At 53.0% G+C, this 17,270-nt stretch overlaps 1 protein-coding gene across 3 annotated transcripts in view; it reads left to right on the plus strand.

The window, feature by feature from the left end:
* LOC147570844 (protein Shroom2-like) overlaps positions 1-14,418 on the plus strand; it is a 35,915-nt gene extending 21,497 nt beyond the window's left edge. For 2 of the 3 annotated variants that reach the window (XM_086696746.1, XM_086696744.1), the window contains exons 2-5: positions 497-1,021; positions 1,924-2,095; positions 8,426-8,698; positions 11,634-14,418. In XM_086696746.1, coding sequence (XP_086552872.1) covers positions 534-1,021; positions 1,924-2,095; positions 8,426-8,698; positions 11,634-11,900 — 1,200 coding nt within the window. In that variant the 5' untranslated portion in view covers positions 497-533 and the 3' untranslated portion in view covers positions 11,901-14,418. The remainder of the gene's footprint in view (positions 1-496; positions 1,022-1,923; positions 2,096-8,425; positions 8,699-11,633) is intronic. The other variant, XM_086696745.1, reaches the window with a different exon arrangement.
* Positions 14,419-17,270: the final 2,852 nt, after the last annotated feature.

Genomic DNA, 17,270 nt, shown 5'->3' on the forward strand with positions numbered 1-17,270 from the left:
GAAGTCTCCCGGTGGCCCCAGAACCACGCAGGCACCCGTGGGTACGTACTGGCCCTGCTTTGAGAGGCAGCGAGGGAAGGCTTTAATGATGACTGTGAAAGGAAGCCTGTTGCAGGTTCCCCGACAAAGGAGAATGTCACCGAGCAGGGCCTGTTAATGTTTGCACTATTATCCACATGAAAACGCATGTTAAACCACCCTCCTCTCAGTCAGCAAGCCCAGGGATACACCCCCGGCTCCCCTAGGGGTGTGGGTGATTTTGAAAATGGAAAAGGTGTCCAGACGCTCAGAGTCAGGAACGCAGGCCTCCTCGACCTCCATTCCCCGTCCTGGGTCTGTGATCACAGAGGCTCCTTCCAGCTCAGTGGCCAAAGGTCTTTGAGCCTGGGTTCCCCAGCCGGAAGAGCAGGTGAGGGACCAGCGGGTTTCTCTCCTGGGTAGGCGTCGACGGCAGGGCTCACTTTGCGTTTTCAGCACACGGCTCTTCTCTTTCCAGAATCGAGCGGGTGATTGACAACAATACCACTGTGAAGATGGTGCCCATCAAGATTGTGCACTCGGAGAGCCGGCCTGAGAAGGAGAGCCGCCAGGGCCTGGCCCGCGCCACCGAGCTGCCCACACTGCCCAGCGGGCTGGAGAAAGACCACATCAAGACCCTCAGCACCTCGGAGCAGTTCTACTCCCGCTTCTGCGTGTACAGCCGCCAGGGCGCCGAGCCCCAGCCCCAGCACCCCGAAGCCCCCGCGCCCACTGCCAAGGACAGCGGGGCCTCTCCGCCCGGGTTCAGCTACATGAAGACCAAGGAGAGGACAGCCGAAGACCTGAAGTCAGAAGAGCTGGCCCGGGAGATCGTGGGCAAGGAGAAGTCTCTGGCCGACATCCTGGACCCCAGCGTGAAGATCAGAACCACCATGGACCTGATGGAGGGGATCTTCCCCAAAGACGAGCACCTGCTGGAAGAAGCCCAGCAGCGGAGGAAGCTGCTCCCCAAAGTCCCCTCTCCTGGGACCACGGACGAGAAGTGAGTAAGCACCGCCTTCAGGTGCGCGGTGTGGCCACTTGGTGTGCTTCTCCCTCTTAGCATCTGGTTCGCTCCAGGGGGCAGGTGGCTTCTCCGTGTGTCTGTTTTCATGATTGCTTCTGGGGGGCAGGTTTCCGAAAGTACTGCCCAGTGCTTAGCACGTTTTGGCCATCCGGGGACCCTCCCAAAAGAAGCGCTAAGGCCCGTGGCTGGGGATGACGACTCTGAGGCCTGGCAAAGATGCGAGGATAGCGCAGCTCCTGCGATGCCCGCAGGCGCCTCTCAGAAGACAGCGCTTCTCAGCTGGGCCATCGTCTCCCTCCAGGGGACACTTGGCAATGTCCGGGTACGTTTTTAGTTGTCGCCCCCGCGAGGTGCTCCCGGCATCCTGTGGGTGGAGACAGGGAGGCTGCCCAACACCCTGCGGTGGACAGGACACCCCCACAGCCCCAGATGTCAGTCACGAAGGCTCCTGAACGTCATAGTTATTAAGGAGGCTTTCTGTTCCCGCTTGTGGAACGGAGTGAACGGATGCATTTCCATGGTTTGGGGGAACGTGCTTTGCGTCCTGTCTCATTCCGTGGGCCGCCTGCACAGGCGTGTGCTCACATCTGTCCTGTTTATGTCCGTTGTGTCCATACACGTCGTTAACTGGCGGTAGGTGGGAGTGCCCGTGAGATGCCCGAGAGAGGGGCAGAGGGGGTGAGTCGGATCAAAGCAAGAGGGAGCAGACATGGCTGCAGACAAGGGCTGCCCCTCCGCCCCCCTTTGGTGGTCCCATCCCCCGGCTGTTGTCTTTTGGTTAGCGGCCCCATTGGCTCGTCGGGACCGAGGCCGTGAGCTGGAAGGGGGCACGTGCGCGTAGGGTCCCAGCCAGCTGCGGTTCTGACCTTTTTACGTAGGAGAGAGGAGCCGAGCGTGCCGGCGGCCATGTCCCTGGCCACCAGCTCCACGTACTACAGCACTTCGGTCCCCAAGGCGGAGCTGCTGATCAAGATGAAGGATCTGCAGGAGCAGCAGGAGCCCGAGGAGGATTCGGGGAGCGACTTGGACCACGACCTGTCGGTGAAGAAGGTAGGAAAGGCCGTGGTCAATGAAATCGTGCTCGTTGCCAGAGAAGGGGCCGCACGTCTCAGTCCAAGTAATCTGTCCCTTCCACCCTAGTTAAAATGCTGCGGACTTCATTCTGTGACCTTCAGCAAGTTACCTGTTCTCTTTGAATATCAGGTTCTAATACCTGCCGCCAGGAGATCATAGTCCCCACATAGTGCTTGTAAAGTGCTTTGTCCTCCAAGCAGCGGCATTTCTTGGCTCCTAGAACTCCCAGGCGCTTAGGGATACAGCAGGAGACCAAACAGAACGGAGCCCTTCCTTTCCAGAGGGGAGCCTCTGTTCAGCCCACATGAAAACAAATACACAGTAGGGGGTCGGCACACTGCATGCAGCCTGTGGGCCAAACCTGGTTTTGTGAGCAAAGTTGTATTGACACACAGGCACATTTATTCACTTAGAGATGCTCTCTGGTGGCTTTCCTTCCACAGAAGCAGGGTTGAGTAGTTGCAGCTGACCACGCCACCTGGAACGTCGAGGATCTTTACTGTCTACCCCTTTATGGAAAGAGTTTGCCAACGTTTAATGTGGTACACTGGATGGTGAGAGAGTTAAAACAGAGTGAAAGAATCGAGTGAAACAAAGGAAGGTGATTCTAGAGAGGGCTCCGGCGAGGGGATGATTGAACAGCGACCTAGAGTGGTGTGAAGGGTGAGCCCCGTGGATGTCTGGGTGCACTGGGGGAAGGGGACCAGCCGCTGCGAAGGTCCTGAGGTGGTAGGCTCGTGACACATTGGAGAAGCAGCAGTGGCTTTAGCTGGAGCTATGTGGACCAGGAGGGTAGGACTGGAGATAAAGTCAGAAATGAGGTCAGGGACTACATAGTGAGTGGCCATGAGGTCATGGTAGGGACAGCATTACTGCTGTCAGTGTCAATGTCATTACTGCTCTATTAGCTTTAAATCTCCATGATCTGTCAGCACGCCAGACCCGTGGCATCTAGGTGATTACCTAGTTTTTTAGGAAGGCCTTAGCATTAAACGGATGACGGGATTGCCAAAGAAAGTCCGTTTCGGAGGCTAGCACGTACTCTTTATTCCAGGGCCTTGAGCCCGTCAAATACTACCAGGGAAAGAAAAGGAGGGAAGCAGGCTTTTGTGAGCATTTGCCATATGCTTAGTACTTTGGAAAACTGCTTTCATAAAAAAACACTTTTTCTTTTTCTTTAACAAAAATCTTCCCAAAAGATTATGCGTATATAGTTCGTGGTTTAAAAACACCACTGGCTGATTTCAGATATAATAGAAGAAATACTGTGACCCATGCATGAGAGAAATTCACTTTCAGTTTGGGGAATATTTGCTTTTTTGTTCAAGGGAATTAAAGGGCATAAAAGATAAGAATTTTAGTCCTGGGCTTGTATCTGGCTTCCAATCACATATCCAATTTCTTTCTTTTTTCTTTCTTCTTTTTTAATGTTTATTTTTGAGAGAGAGAGACAGACAGACCAAACATGAGCCGGGGAGGGGGAGAGAGAGAGAGGGACATGCAGAATGTGAAGCATGCTCCAGGTTCTGAGCTGTCAGCACAGAGCCCGATGTGGGGCTCGAACCCGCGAACCGCAAGATCATGACCTGAGCCGAACAAAGTCAGACTCTTTTTACGACATGGCCTTGTTTCTCGTGCTGTGATGAGTTTGGGGTGGGGCACGTCCTGGTACTGCCCAGCCTTCATCTGGGTGGCTCTTTTCTCTTTCTGCTTTTGGGAGGCTCAAGTTGCTGGGCAACTGCCTCACCTTAGATGACTGCTTTGGGATTGAGATGAATCCCTGTGAACTTGGCTCCTGACAGCCTACTCCCCGCCCACCCCCCCCCAACCTACTCCACATGATTATATTCTTGGGTTTTTTTAATGTTTATTTATTTTGGAGGCCGGAGGAGCAGCAAGAGAGGGGGCCAGAGGATCCGAAACAGGCTCTGAGCTGTCAGCAGAGAGCCTGATGCAGGGCTCGAACTCACGAACTATGAGATCATGACCTGAGCTGAAGCCAGACTCTCAACCGACTGAGCCACCCAGGCACCCTCGCATGATTAAATTCTTAACCCAACTGACATATCTTATTCCAGATGCAAATGTTGAGTAATTTCACAGTAAACGGCAAATGCTATAAATCACAGTTCTCTATGGTGTTAGTGACTCAGTAATCCTGCTTTTCGACTTGATTTGACAAAGGCAACTGGCACCCTGTCTTTTCAGCCTTCTTCCCATAACCCACAAATACACTGTGTCGTGTGGTTGTACAAAGTGTTCACGGTGGGGAGAAGGAGGTCCGTGCCGTGTGGATGTACCTGATGGGCCATAACGGTAGAGCGGCTTGACCCCGAATCGCATGTGGACCCACGTGCCCAGAGGGACCTTGGCTGTCATGGTCCCAGCATCGCTGCATGCTCACAGAGCCCGAGTGCCAAATCGGGTGACCCTGTGTTTTAGGAGAAGGCTGAGGACACAGGGATGCAGAGAGGGAATTCTGGTGGCTGGTTGGAAGCATTACCCCAGGAAGGCGAAATCCGTTTTTACACCCGAGGCGGCTCAGGCACACTCTGCCCAGAAAGAGGCCCAACTGAGATATGGGATTCTTCAGCAGAAGCAGACACTCCATGGTCAACATCTGGAATCTGAGGGTTGTGGTTCTTCCCTGGAACTTAGACGTGGGCATGAGGCCCAGAGAGAAAAGACCTCATTCCCCCCACAGAGGGGGACAAAAGTAGGTGTGCGGGGGGCACCGGAAACAGAGGTAAGGGGCAGGAGTGCACCTGCTGTGAGACCCAGGGTGGGCGGGGCGGGGGGGGGTGGCTGGCCTCTGCCACCACTTACTCTCCCCCCAGGCCCTCTTGAATGCCATGTGCTGCAGAACACAAGCGGATGGGCTCGCGCGAGGCTCATCTGACGTGGCGGGTGAGGCCTGCTGCACCCCGGCTGGTGCTGATAACCAGTGATCCGCATGCTTCCTGGGCCAGGCCTTGTTCCAAGATCCCTGAAAGTCAGCGTCTGGCCCTTTATGGAAGAAGGGGAGGGTATTTCTAATAAAACTTTACGCAAGACGTATAAAGGAATCAGAGGAATTTGGGCTCCTTCCAGAACGTCCAGCTTCAAGTTCGCTCAGCTGTTACTGCAGGTTTTTCAACGTTTTTTTTTTTTTTTTTTTTTTTTATTTATTTTTGGGACAGAGAGAGACAGAGCATGAACGGGGGAGGGGCAGAGAGAGAGGGAGACACAGAATCGGAAACAGGCTCCAGGCTCCGAGCCATCAGCCCAGAGCCTGACGCGGGGCTCGAACTCACGGACCGCGAGATCGTGACCTGGCTGAAGTCGGACGCCCAACCGACTGCGCCACCCAGGCGCCCCTGTTACTGCAGGTTTTGAAGGCGCATATCATGCATTGGTGTGAAATCTTTATCACGATAATTGCTAAAGAAGAATGAAACAGGAAAATTACCAGAAGCCCTGGCTAGGGGTCCTCACACATCCACAATCCTCTGAATTGCTTGAGGGGTTCACTCGGGTTACGGGTTGCCTGCAGGTGAGAATTTGGAAGGTTCTCCATCCCTACAATCCATTTTGTGCTCTTCCCTCAAGTTATGAGTATCTGAAAAAGGCCATCTTAGCCATGGGACTCGAAGTTGACTTAAACCGTCTCCCCAGATAGGTAGGTAACCAGACGCACCGAGACACCCACATTCTGAGAGAAAATATCAGAGAAGTGTAGACGCATACAGCTTTACATTAGTGAGGGAAGGGGCGCCTGGGTGGCTCAGTCAGTTGAGCGTCTGACTGCGGCTCAGGTCGTGATCTCACAGTTTGTGGGTTCAAGCCGCGCATCGGGCTCTGTGCTGACAGCATGGAGCCTGGAGCCTGCTTCGGAATCTGTGTGTTTCTCTGTATCTGCCCCTCCTCTGCTCTCCCTCCCTCTCTCTCAAAATAATAAGTAAAATAAATAAATTAGTGAGGGAAGACTAACTAGAACCTGACCCGAAAAAGCCCAAAGCAGTTTATAAATTCCATGTTGGGTGTCTTAGGAGAAAACCCATGCCAATTAATCTGCAGTGAGGATGAGGACGGCTCTCCTCTGAAACCGCTTGCCATCTTAATCTGCAGGATACCCAGACATTGCGATAAGCCCTGGGCAGACTGAACCACGAGCAGGCAGTGCCCATGCCTTTCCAGGCCGTGGACTTACCGTCATACGTACTTGTGCGCGCGCATCAACGCCAGATGGGGATTCTCGTCAGCGTCTCCTCCGTAGACAAAGCGGACACGTCATCGGCTCCTGCAAAGCGTGCGATGGCTTGCTCGTGGTTCAGCGTGTCTTTCGTGCCGCCGTGTGACTTTGCCCACCTAAACTGTCATCGGGACAGGCGTTTTTTGTTTTTGAATTTTTGTTAACGTTTACTTATTTTTTAGAGAGAGAGTGAGGCAGAGCACGAGCGGGGAAGGGGCAAAGAGAGAGGGAGACACAGAGTCTGAAGCAGGCTGCAGGCTCTGAGCTGTCGTCTCGAGCCCACAAACCGTGAGATCACGACCAGAGCTGATGTCGGCCACTTAACCGACTGAGCCACCCCGGCGCCCCCATGACAGGCGGGTTCCATCCGACTGTTGTCTGTTAAGCCGGGGCAACTTCTCAGCCTGCACGCAGGACTGCTGATACCTGCCAAGTAAAGGTACCTACCGCAAGCCGCCAGGCTGGTGATTGTCACGCAGGCACGCGTTCAGCTTTCGTGTCAGTCCTGGAGGTGCGGGTTCCTTTTCCCCTGTGCAGCCAAGATCACAGTCCTGGAGAGCTTAATGAGACGTCGCTCCCTCCGGGCGGGTGACTTCTCTCCGCTCGGCTCTGCCAGCTCCCTGTGGGGTTGGAGTCTGTAAAGGGCCCAGGACACGCGGTGACGGTGTGGGGGGACTTCATAGGTCCACTTTCTATACGTGGCGTTCCTTGTTGCAGCAGGCTGAGCTGAACATCCTAACTGGACGTGAGCGTTCACATTCTGCAGGCTTCATTTGGGTTTGTGCACCTCGGCGCTGTGGCGTGCGGGGGTTCACGTGGGCTGTGTGTGGTTCAGCACGTGGGGGTGAACGCCCTGGCGCTTCTGCTGCGGGTGGGCCTGACGGCACGCAGACATGCGTGCTCAGAAGACCGTGGTTTTGGCAGCCTGGGCTCACCTGTTGCGTTCCTTTAGAGCCATCCCTGTGCGTTTCCCCAGATCTACCAGAGGAGGCAGACCATCTTTGCCGCTCAAATCCTGCCACTTCAGCGGGAAGGCCAGTTTATATGTTTGGTTTTTATTTTTGCCCCTTTAAGAGATAATCACTTAAAGGGCCTGTGGAAAAGGGGGGTGGGGAACTCATGTTTAATGGTCAGAGTGTCAGTTGGGTAACATGAGGCGGTTCTGGAGATGGGCGGTGGTCACGGTTGCCCACGACGTGAATGTACTTAATGCCACAGAGTGCTACGCTTAAAATCGCATAAAATGATAACTTGTGAGACGTATATCTTGCCATATTTAGTTTGTTTTATTTTATCTAAAATATTTTTTTAATGCTTTTGTTTTTGAGAGAGAGGGGGACAAAGCATGAGTGGGGGAGGGACAGAGAGAGAGAGAGAGGGGGGCACAGAATCCAGAGCAGGCTCCAGGCTCTCAACTGTCAGCAGAGCCCGACTCGGGGCTCGAACCCACAAACCGTGATCATCACCTGGGCCAAAGTCGGGCTCTTAACCGACTGAGCCACCCAGACGCCCCTTTCTTGCCATATTTTTAAAAAGGTAGTAATATATGTGCATTTCGGTCACATTCAAATCAGGTTACTCTCAAAAGACTTTTAATTTTACTGACATCCCTTTATTTGTTTTACCTTTAAGTTGCTAGTTGTGTGTGGAGCATACGTTTAAATCACGCCATTCAGTAGCAGGCATGAGACTCCATAACTTGTGTACGTGTCAGTTCTTGCACTGGAAGATTGCAGACTATGAAGCACAGAATCTCACGTGGGCCCCGAGAATCCCGGCCAAGGTGAAGATGAAATGAGGTTTATCTCGAGGGGCCACGTCCTACCTATCGCTGTGTGATAGGACACTAACGGGAGGAGACTAGGTTAGTTTCGTGTCTAAATGTCACGCCAGGGACTTCACCAGGAGTTGTTCTCCCTCCCCGGGTCTTAGAAAGCCTCTCTTAGAAAGTTGATGCGAAATCAACTCTTCCCCACGCGGGTCACTTACGTGAGACCACAGGGCCCGGGCAGCCGCTGCAGGTGCCAGGTCGGGTCACCCTAACGAGTGTTTGCATGCCCCCCTGTGCCCTACAGCAGGAGCTCATCGAGAGCATCAGTCGCAAGCTGCAAGTGCTTCGGGAAGCCCGGGAGAGCCTGCTGGAGGACACCCGTGCCAACAGCGCACTGGGGGACGAGGTGGATGCCATCGCCAAAGACGTGTGCAAACCCAACGAGTTTGACAAGTTCCGCATGTTCATTGGGGACCTGGACAAAGTGGTGAACCTTCTGTTGTCGCTGTCGGGCCGTCTGGCGCGGGTAGAAAACGCCCTCAATAATTTGGATGACACTACTTCTCCTGGTGATCGGGTAGATACAACGTGCCTGACCTGGACTCGGCGGGGGGCGGGGCGGGAGGTGGTTGCGGGAAGGTTCCGCGTGGGGCGTCATGAGTTGGTGCCCTGAAGCCTCACACGGTCCCTGCGGCGGCCTGTGCACCTCCCAGCGCAGGACGCCTTCGGGTGTCCAGGGCTCTCCCTCACTTTGCTGGTAACTGAGGGAGACAGGTGCTGGGGGGTGTGGTGGGCAGGGCCTGACAGGCGTGGTCATGGGACTGCAGGGCTGCTGTGATGTTCAGGAAGAACTGTGGGCTCCTTTTCACATCTTCTCACCTGTTCCCACGGATCATTACTGATAAGCGTCTCTTCCTAGGAAATAGTCTCTTTCGCCTTTCTTGACCATGCGTGTAAGTGGGTCTCACTGAGAATGGAATGTGATTTTTTGCTGCTTTTAACAGGAGTGCACACGGCAGTCTGGAAGCAGTCGAGGACTTGTCTGCCTCTTCTCCCTCTCTTGAGGTGTGCAGCCTGGAACGTGTCTCTTAGGGGGTTTGCAGAATGCAGGAAGTAATAGCCCCCTTGTTGGCTTCACTTCCTGGGTCAAAAATCAGTAGAACATGGAGTTTGCTTCTCTGTGTAGGCCCTCAAATGATCATCTTTATTATTAATAAGGCTCCTTCTCTGAAAGGGGAGCGGAAGAGTTAGCCCTCTCCCTTACCCTAGGTGAGAGCGCTTTCAGGCGACCTAAATGTTCTCGAGCGCGGCTCGCAGACGTTGTCGTTCTGTGCTTAGCTAAGTCATTGATGACTACCGTTTGAACGTACTGGATAAGCATTGACAAAATAGCCGGGACCCTTGGATGATGTTCAGATTCCACTTTCTGATTTCCTCGTCTTTGCCACGTGTATCTGAGGAGAGGAAGATAACACGAGGGGTGCCTGGGTGTCTCCGCCTGTTGAGTGTCCGACTGGCTCAGGTCATGATCTGTGGTTCGAGCGTTGGAGCCCCGTATTGAGCTCTCTGCTGTCAGCACAGAGCCTGCTTGGGAGTCTCTCTCTCTCTCTGCTTCTACCCCACTCAAGTGTGCTCTGTCTCTCTCAAAAATAAAAATATTCTTAAAAAAAAAACTTGAACAAGAAAGAGATTCGTTTATACATAATTGGAATGTTCTCGAGTATTGATTTAAGTGACCAACTAGTGTGGTCTTTGCAGCTCAGCTCCTCTATAATCTATCTTTCCCTCCGTGTGGGTGGAATGGACAGGTACTTTATTTAGAATTTGGGGATGATGAAGGAATGCCAACGCTAAGGACCACGCACGTGGTCCTCCTGAGCACCAGGCTCTGGAGCCCTCAGCACGTCCCGGGGGCTCCCTGGGAATGGAGTGTTGCATTCCCCCAGCCAGGGGCAGTGAGGAGGCCCCGTCTCCAGCAGGGTTGGCGTTGGAGGAAAATCTGCGTCAGGCAGTGGAAGTTTGGAGACGCTAAGGTTTTCAGAGACACCATAGTAACTAGTTAAAAGACACGGCAGAACGTTTTCTGAGGCTCCCTCCATCTTTCCAGACAGAAAATGTCCCCATCAGGTCCTCTCCCAGCCTCTGCAGCCTCCTGTCCCTAGTCAGCCTGACTGGTTTTGCTTTAAGTTTTTATGTATTTATTTTGAGAGAGAGTTCCTGCACACACCAGCGTGGGAGGGGCAGAGAGAGAGGGAGAGAGAGAATCCCAAGGCTCTCTCCCCTGATGCGGGGCTGGGACTCACAAGCCACAAGATCGTGACCTGAGCCAAAATTCAAGAGTTGGACACTTACCTGACAAAGCCGTGCAGGCGCCCCAGCCTGACTGATGTTAATAATCCAAAGCGCACATCTAGGGTCTGTTAGCACCTGTTTCCCTTTGGGTTTAACGGATTTGCTTTGCCTCCTCTTTGCGTGAGAATTCTCTGTGCGCGTGACCTGAAGAGGGCGGTGTTGCACGGGAGTGGGCAGGGGACCTGACGCCCACCAAGACACTTTCTGCTTAGTGACCCGCCCACCAAGACACTTTCTGCTTAGTGACCCGCCCACCAAGACACTTTCTGCTTAGTGACAGTGGCCGCTCACGTTCATCGCGCTCTTTCTGTGTGCGGGCGTTTTACAGAGAGCCGCCGCATGCTGGACTCTCACGGTGGCTGTTGGTAACTGTGCGTGGCCACGTCGCAAAGTGGCAGAATGAGAGCGGCTGTCCTGCTGTCCAAGTAAAAATCACACGGAGGAAATGAAGCCCCGGCCTCCCCCAGCCGACGGTGGGAGACTGAATGCACTCATCTCTTCCTTTCTTAGTTTTCGTTAAACTTAGAGAAGGCAGGGACCGTTAGGTGTGTATTTTGCGGAGAGACGGTGCGGCTGTGAGCGCCACATTTTAGGAACGGGATCGTCCGTGTCCCCCATAGCGGGCCCCGTGCGGGGAGCCGGGGAGTCTCCCCCGTCTCCCTGCGTCTGTTCTGCCTGTCCTTGCTCCCTCACGCGTGCCCTGCAGGCTCGCCCAGGGGCTCTTCTCCTGCGGAAGGGTGTACACACCCCGCTCCGCGAGTTCTCCGGAATCCGCGCCTTTTGCTGCCTTTGCCGCGGTGTTGTCACGGGCAGGCCTCTGACGCGCGTGGGATCCCTAAGTCCTTTACACCTTTGGAGGCTCTCAGAATTCTGTCCTTACCTGTCCGGGGACAGCTGCCCTCATCAAGGCTGTTCCTCTGAGCCGTTCCAGGCCAGTGGGAAGAAATGGGAGGCGGGACGAGCCTGTGAGCTCTCGAGGAAGGGCTGGGGCCAGCCGCGCCCGAGTATCTCCGTGCAGAGGCCGTCAGACCCCTGGTCCCTAACCTGGCGTCAGGGTGTCCCCTGAGGCAGCCCGCAGCGTGGCCGGCAGCTTGTGGCGGCCACCCGGGGCCCCTGCTCTCGCCCTCGTCCTCAACGGGCTTGTCTCTCTCTCTCCCCAGCAATCGCTGCTCGAGAAGCAGCGGGTCCTCATCCAGCAGCACGAGGACGCCAAGGAACTGAAGGAGAACCTGGACCGCTGGGAGCGGATCGTGTTCGACATCCTGGCCAGCTACCTCAGCGAGGAGAGCCTGGCCGACTGCGAGCACTTCGTGAAGATGAAGTCCGCCCTCATCATCGAGCAGCGCGAGCTGGAAGACAAGATACACCTGGGCGAGGAGCAGCTCAAGTGTCTGTTCGACAGCCTGCAGCCAGAAAGAGGCAAATAGGAGGGCCCTCCCTGGCGGAGGCCGGAAAGTGCCCCTCTGAGCTCGGTTCCGGAGGATGCACGCGGAGACCCCAGCCGGTATTTATGTCCTGCAGCCCGAGTCGTCCCCTAGCGGGATGGCTGCTTTAGAGAAGCAATAACTTCCGTGTGTGTTTGTGATGATCTATTTAATGTGTTTTAGCTTCCCCGTTGAACGCTGAGCAGAACATCTCACCATTAGCCATTTTGCTTTGCCGGTTACCACACGTGGCCCAGCCTCCGGAGGGTGGCGGGTTCCCGCAGTATAGACTGTGTAGTGCATGCAAGTGGTCCTTCTCACTGGTAGGTGTGCCCTTCCTCCCGTCTTCACATCCTGAACCAACCGCCCAGGAAGCAGCCTGAGTGAGTCTTGAAGGCGCATGAGCGGGGAACCCCTGGCTCCCGTCATACCCTGCGATTCCTTACCCTGGGAAGCGTGGGCTGCCCCGTCGTACCCCATTCGTCCGATGGTGTGGACCCTTCCTCGTCCTTCATTCATTGTCTCCCAGCAAAACCATGATGATATGATGACAAGTTACTAACCTTTTGGAAAGGGGAATGGTTTCCCAGTGGTTAAAAACCCACTGTGAAATGAACACCTTATGTGTTGGCTTCATGCATCCTGAAATCGCCACAGAAAGAATCGTGTGCATGCTTTAAAACACGCGCACAGCACAAGGAGCTTCAGTCCTGACGTCACGGTTCACGTGATCTTTTCCTGCAAAGTGAAAGTCCTCGGTCAGTAGTGTGTCCAGTAGGAGTGATGTGCTCGCTAGATACTTGTTTCATGAGACCAACAGCATATTTCTGAAATTACCTTCTGCCTGTAACACTTACTTTGTGTGCGTATGGTTGTTAGTGACAATTGGCTACGTTTCTGTTTTTGCCTCTTTAAATCTATTGCCATGCTGTAAGGGTTACTTTCCATTTACTTGTAAGAACCTTTCCTCTCTGCGCTTTCAGAGGCCCCATGGAGTATTACAACTCCCAAACCCGATCTTTTTCTGCCACAGTTTATACATTCTGTCCCCTGTTTATTAGCTGAAACCGCAAGTTTCTCAAGAGAGTCTGCTCACTAAGAAGACACTGTCATGCTGTCAGTTTCCAGTGGACAAGTCACAGACTGGGAGGAAAGATGTGCTAATCATGTCTATGACAAAGGATCTAGAAGGTGTGAAGAACTTTCAGAAGCAAGAGAACAAACAGCTGGTTAGTACATGGGCAAGAAACATAACTCGGTGCTTCAGCACAGAGGCCGTGTGCACGGGCAATAAAATAAGCACGTGGAAAGACATTCAACCGCCATCGGCTTGGTTGTAACTTCCGTTTAATCTACGCCAATGTAGAGCTTCTTCACAGATGCTCACCCGATTAAACGCGTGGTAAATGGCAGGACAGCCCCTTGGACGACATCATGTTGAAGTGATGATCGGACGTTTGGTTGATCGAGGGATCATTTGGATCCTCGTTTCCCCTATTCCCGTGAAAGTTTTCCGACAGGTGGGGACACGTCCCTTTGTCCGCGGCGACGGTTGCCTTCCCAGAACACACGTGCACACAAATATCTTAACAGACCGCTGTCTGTACTCGATGAGCCAGAGGTGGGGAGCTGGACCCCTGAGCCACGGCACTGACGTCTCTGCACCCCACGGGGGTCCCAAAGTGGCAAGCTTCGGTAACGCACGCAATAAACCCTCTTTTTGGCAATCCACTCATGCCAGAAAGCTCCATGCCTTTTCAGAAGTTTCCAGTCCTATTGAATTAAGCGATTTCTGACTTGAAAAAAAATCCCCATCCTGCCAATGACGTGTCCTCCTTTCCTCCTGCTGTAGTCCCTTCCTGTGAAAACTGGTCACTTCAGAGAAGGTGAAGTTGGCTGTCCACGGACCTCTGTCATTCTCCCTCAGGGGGACAAACACAGTAATTTCAGCGTGTTTTGCTTTTAATTTAGACAAAGCGTTTATCTGTGATTCTTTCCCCTCGAATACAGTATTGTGAATCATTCTGATGATATATATGTAAAATGTGAGTAACAGGAGGTGTGTGTCTCTATCCAGCCTTTTAGGTCTTTTGAGGACCTTCTCTTACACACAGCAATATACAGTGCTCTGTCCCCCTTGCCGCGAAGCACATGGGGTCACTGTCCTGTACCTTCCCCTGTTTGCCTCTTCAGCGTCTAGTCAGCAGGGACCCAAAGAGTCCAGTGAGTCGATGTACATATCTTTGTACATAGCTATGTTATTGCATACAACAACAATCTGGTGCTAATGTTGTGCCCTTGGCATTCTTAGGTGGCGGCTGATTCCTCCCCCTCTGTCGTAGCACAGCTGTGGAATGCTCTGTATGGCGAGATTTCAGTCAGGGGTATGGCCTGTGGCTTTTATCCTGCAGTCCAGTGTGGAAAATGTATACGTATTTCATGCTCGACCCTTACCACTTAGCTCTCATCGTATCGTCCTGCTTGACTTTTAACAGAATAAATGTGTCTTTGAGTGAATGGAGCGTGTCTTTGACTTACCTATGTTCTTTTTTTTTTTTTTTAATCAAACTGTCCTCACCATAGGTCAAATTCTTAAGCCACTGATAAATTGTGGGATGGATTCTCTATATGTGTGTAACTTTAGGCCAGCCTAGCTAAAGCTGATCAGTTTACAGGCAGGCAAAAGTCAGGGGCCACAGGTTGTATCAGTTAGCCGTGGCCACAGTTATGCTGTGTAACAAGCAACTGTGAGATCTCAGTGTGCAGTACGGTATCTCTTTAGCTCACGCGTGCGGCGATCATGGTACTCTGCTCCGTGTGTCTCTCGTGTTTCTCCTGGAACTGGCAGCCTGGCCTGGGGAAGTCAGTGGCGGATGCATGAGAGAACCGACCCGGGCACAAAGGTGTTTTTCCACATACCGGATTATATCACACCGCTAACCTTCCATTGCCAAAGCAAGCCCCACAGCTGAACTCAGAGAGGTGGTGGGATGTGCCCCACCTCTTCGGTGGGAGGAGCCGTGTCGTCACGTGGCAGAGTGTGGACACCAGGTGTGAAGAATTCGGGCCACTGATGAGCTGCATCTCCCACACCGGCATCTGCTATGATGGGGTAGCACTCAAGCGTCCTGGACCCAGAAGCCACATCCCCAGGGCGAGGCCACCTCTGCCGCTCCCTAGTCGTATGGCCGTGACCAAGGTACTCGGGCTCTCCGAGTTTCATCCTGTGTCACTGGAGAAGGCCTGGGAGCTCAAGCAAACACATGTTGTTCATGTGCTTAGAGGCCACACTAGGCCTGGAAAAAAGTGCTGCGGAGGTGTCTACTCTTGCATGTGCATCATTCCCTCTGGTCTTGGAGGGACAGGCCTTCCCTGAACGATCTGCCAGAGCCGCACAGGAGATGGGGATTTCTGTTGCATGGGAGGATGAGAAAGGGTTCTGGTCTGGAGCAGGTTTGTGAGGCGTCAAGGCTGGATGGGAGCGGGGAGAGTCTCTTTAATAAAAATTATTCAACGGGCGCCTGGGTGGCTCAGTCGGTTAAGCGTCCGACTTTGGCTCAGGTCACCATCTTGCAGTTCATGAGTTTGAGGCCCGCATGGGGCACCGTGCTGACATCTCAGAGCCTGCTTCAGACCCTCTGTCTACTCCCCCCTCCCCGCTCTGCCTATCCCCTGCTCTATCGCAAAAATAAACATTAAAGAAACAAATTTCATAAGTAAAAATTATTCAAAATTAGAGTGGATATTTACTGAGAATGAAAAACAAGTCAGATTTTTTTTTCAGTGGATGAATACCACACATTTTGTTTTTATTTCTGGCTTCTGCCAGGTGACTTCAACGTGTCTCATTTGAGTTCTGGAATGGTCAAGAGATTACTAACTGGCGGCAGTTCAAATGCAGTCCAAGAGTGCTGCTGTGGTGCTAGGCTGGGCAGTTCTGCGATCTCTGTGCCATGTTCCATGACCCACTGATGACAGCGTGCAGGGTTGCGTCCCTGAGAGCTTGTGTGCTTGGGCTGGTGAACCACATTGGTGACAGCTTGGTCTTTGGTGCGGGCCCATCAGACTTGTGCGGGATGAGCTGCGTTGGGTACCCTGAGACAGCCTGGGTATGGGGACACCAGACACTCGCTCCATTTTCAGACCTGTCTGCTGGGACCGCTGCAGGTCTGTACCTACAAGCACAGACATTCTGAGAGCCTGGGTTGTGCACTTCCCGTTAAGAGAAGAAAAGCAATGCACGGTGTGTTTATCGTTTGTGTGTGCTACATCTTGAGTCCCGGTGACCCACACAAACATCCCAGTCAGCCCAAGCTGGATAGTGCACCCTCTCCTCGTTCTCCTCCAGGTCCCCCGGAGGCTTGTGGCCATTCCGGCACCTCCTGACACAGGCAGGCGGAGAGGAGTGACATGGTAGACCTAACAGAACGTGATGACGATGTCTTTGGCAAATTTCACGAAAGCATAGGGCTGTGCTAGATACACCAGGTGATCAGATTCAAAGACGAGGCCTACCGGATGTCATGATCCGTCCCGGCGAGGACCACGTGGAGGTGTATTCAGGGCTGTCAGTCGTAGCTCACTAAACCCTCAGCCCCCAGAGCACAAGGCAGGGTTTTGTGTATGTCTGTGCTTCTCTGCTGGGTGCCTGGTATGAGTAGGCGCTTAATTTATACACAGGTATTGAATGGGCAAAGAAATAAAACCGGTTACACAGTATGGATCACCGAGCAGCATGAGATTTCCTTTTTTTTCCCTCCTCCTGGGTGCCGTGTATGGAACACCTGTGTGCCAGGCACTTGAGGTCGGGCCATGGAGCACGTGCTGCTGACTTAACGCACAGAGGGAAACAAGGACTGAGTTCGTCACGTTACCGTCTCGATCTTGCTGCCTCTACCTTTACCCTCCCAGGTTCTGCCTTCAGCCTCTTCTCCGTCGGTGTCCGGAGATAGAGGGATGTTGCATGGGTCACAGGAAGCGAGTGCCTTGATTTTATTACTGTCAAGCCTGAGACCAGAGAGGACATAGAGCGCAAGGTCAGCAGGGTGGGAGCCGACGGGGTGTGCCAACTTTTGAAGGTTCCAAACAGGAACAGCCCCTGGGATCTAAGTACTGAAAGGCACTCAGGATAGTCTCCAGAGAAAAGCCAAGAGGAAAACTATACAGTGAGCCTGGGTGTCTCTGTTATGTATTTCTCTCGAAGAGATTCTCGGAGCGTAGTGAAGTTTCCAAGGAAGCCTGCAATAAAGACTCCTTTTCAGATTCCCTCAGGGTTTCCAAATGTACTTGAACTTGGATTGCTTCCACCTTGTGTTTAAAAAGTTAATATTTTGATTGATTTATTTTATTTTTGAGAGAAAGCAAGCAGGCGAC

This window comes from Puma concolor, unplaced genomic scaffold (assembly GCF_028749965.1).
Source record: "Puma concolor isolate L17-30 unplaced genomic scaffold, mPumCon1.1.hap2 unalloc_scaffold_8, whole genome shotgun sequence".
In the NCBI taxonomy this organism is placed as follows: Eukaryota; Metazoa; Chordata; class Mammalia; order Carnivora; family Felidae; genus Puma; species Puma concolor.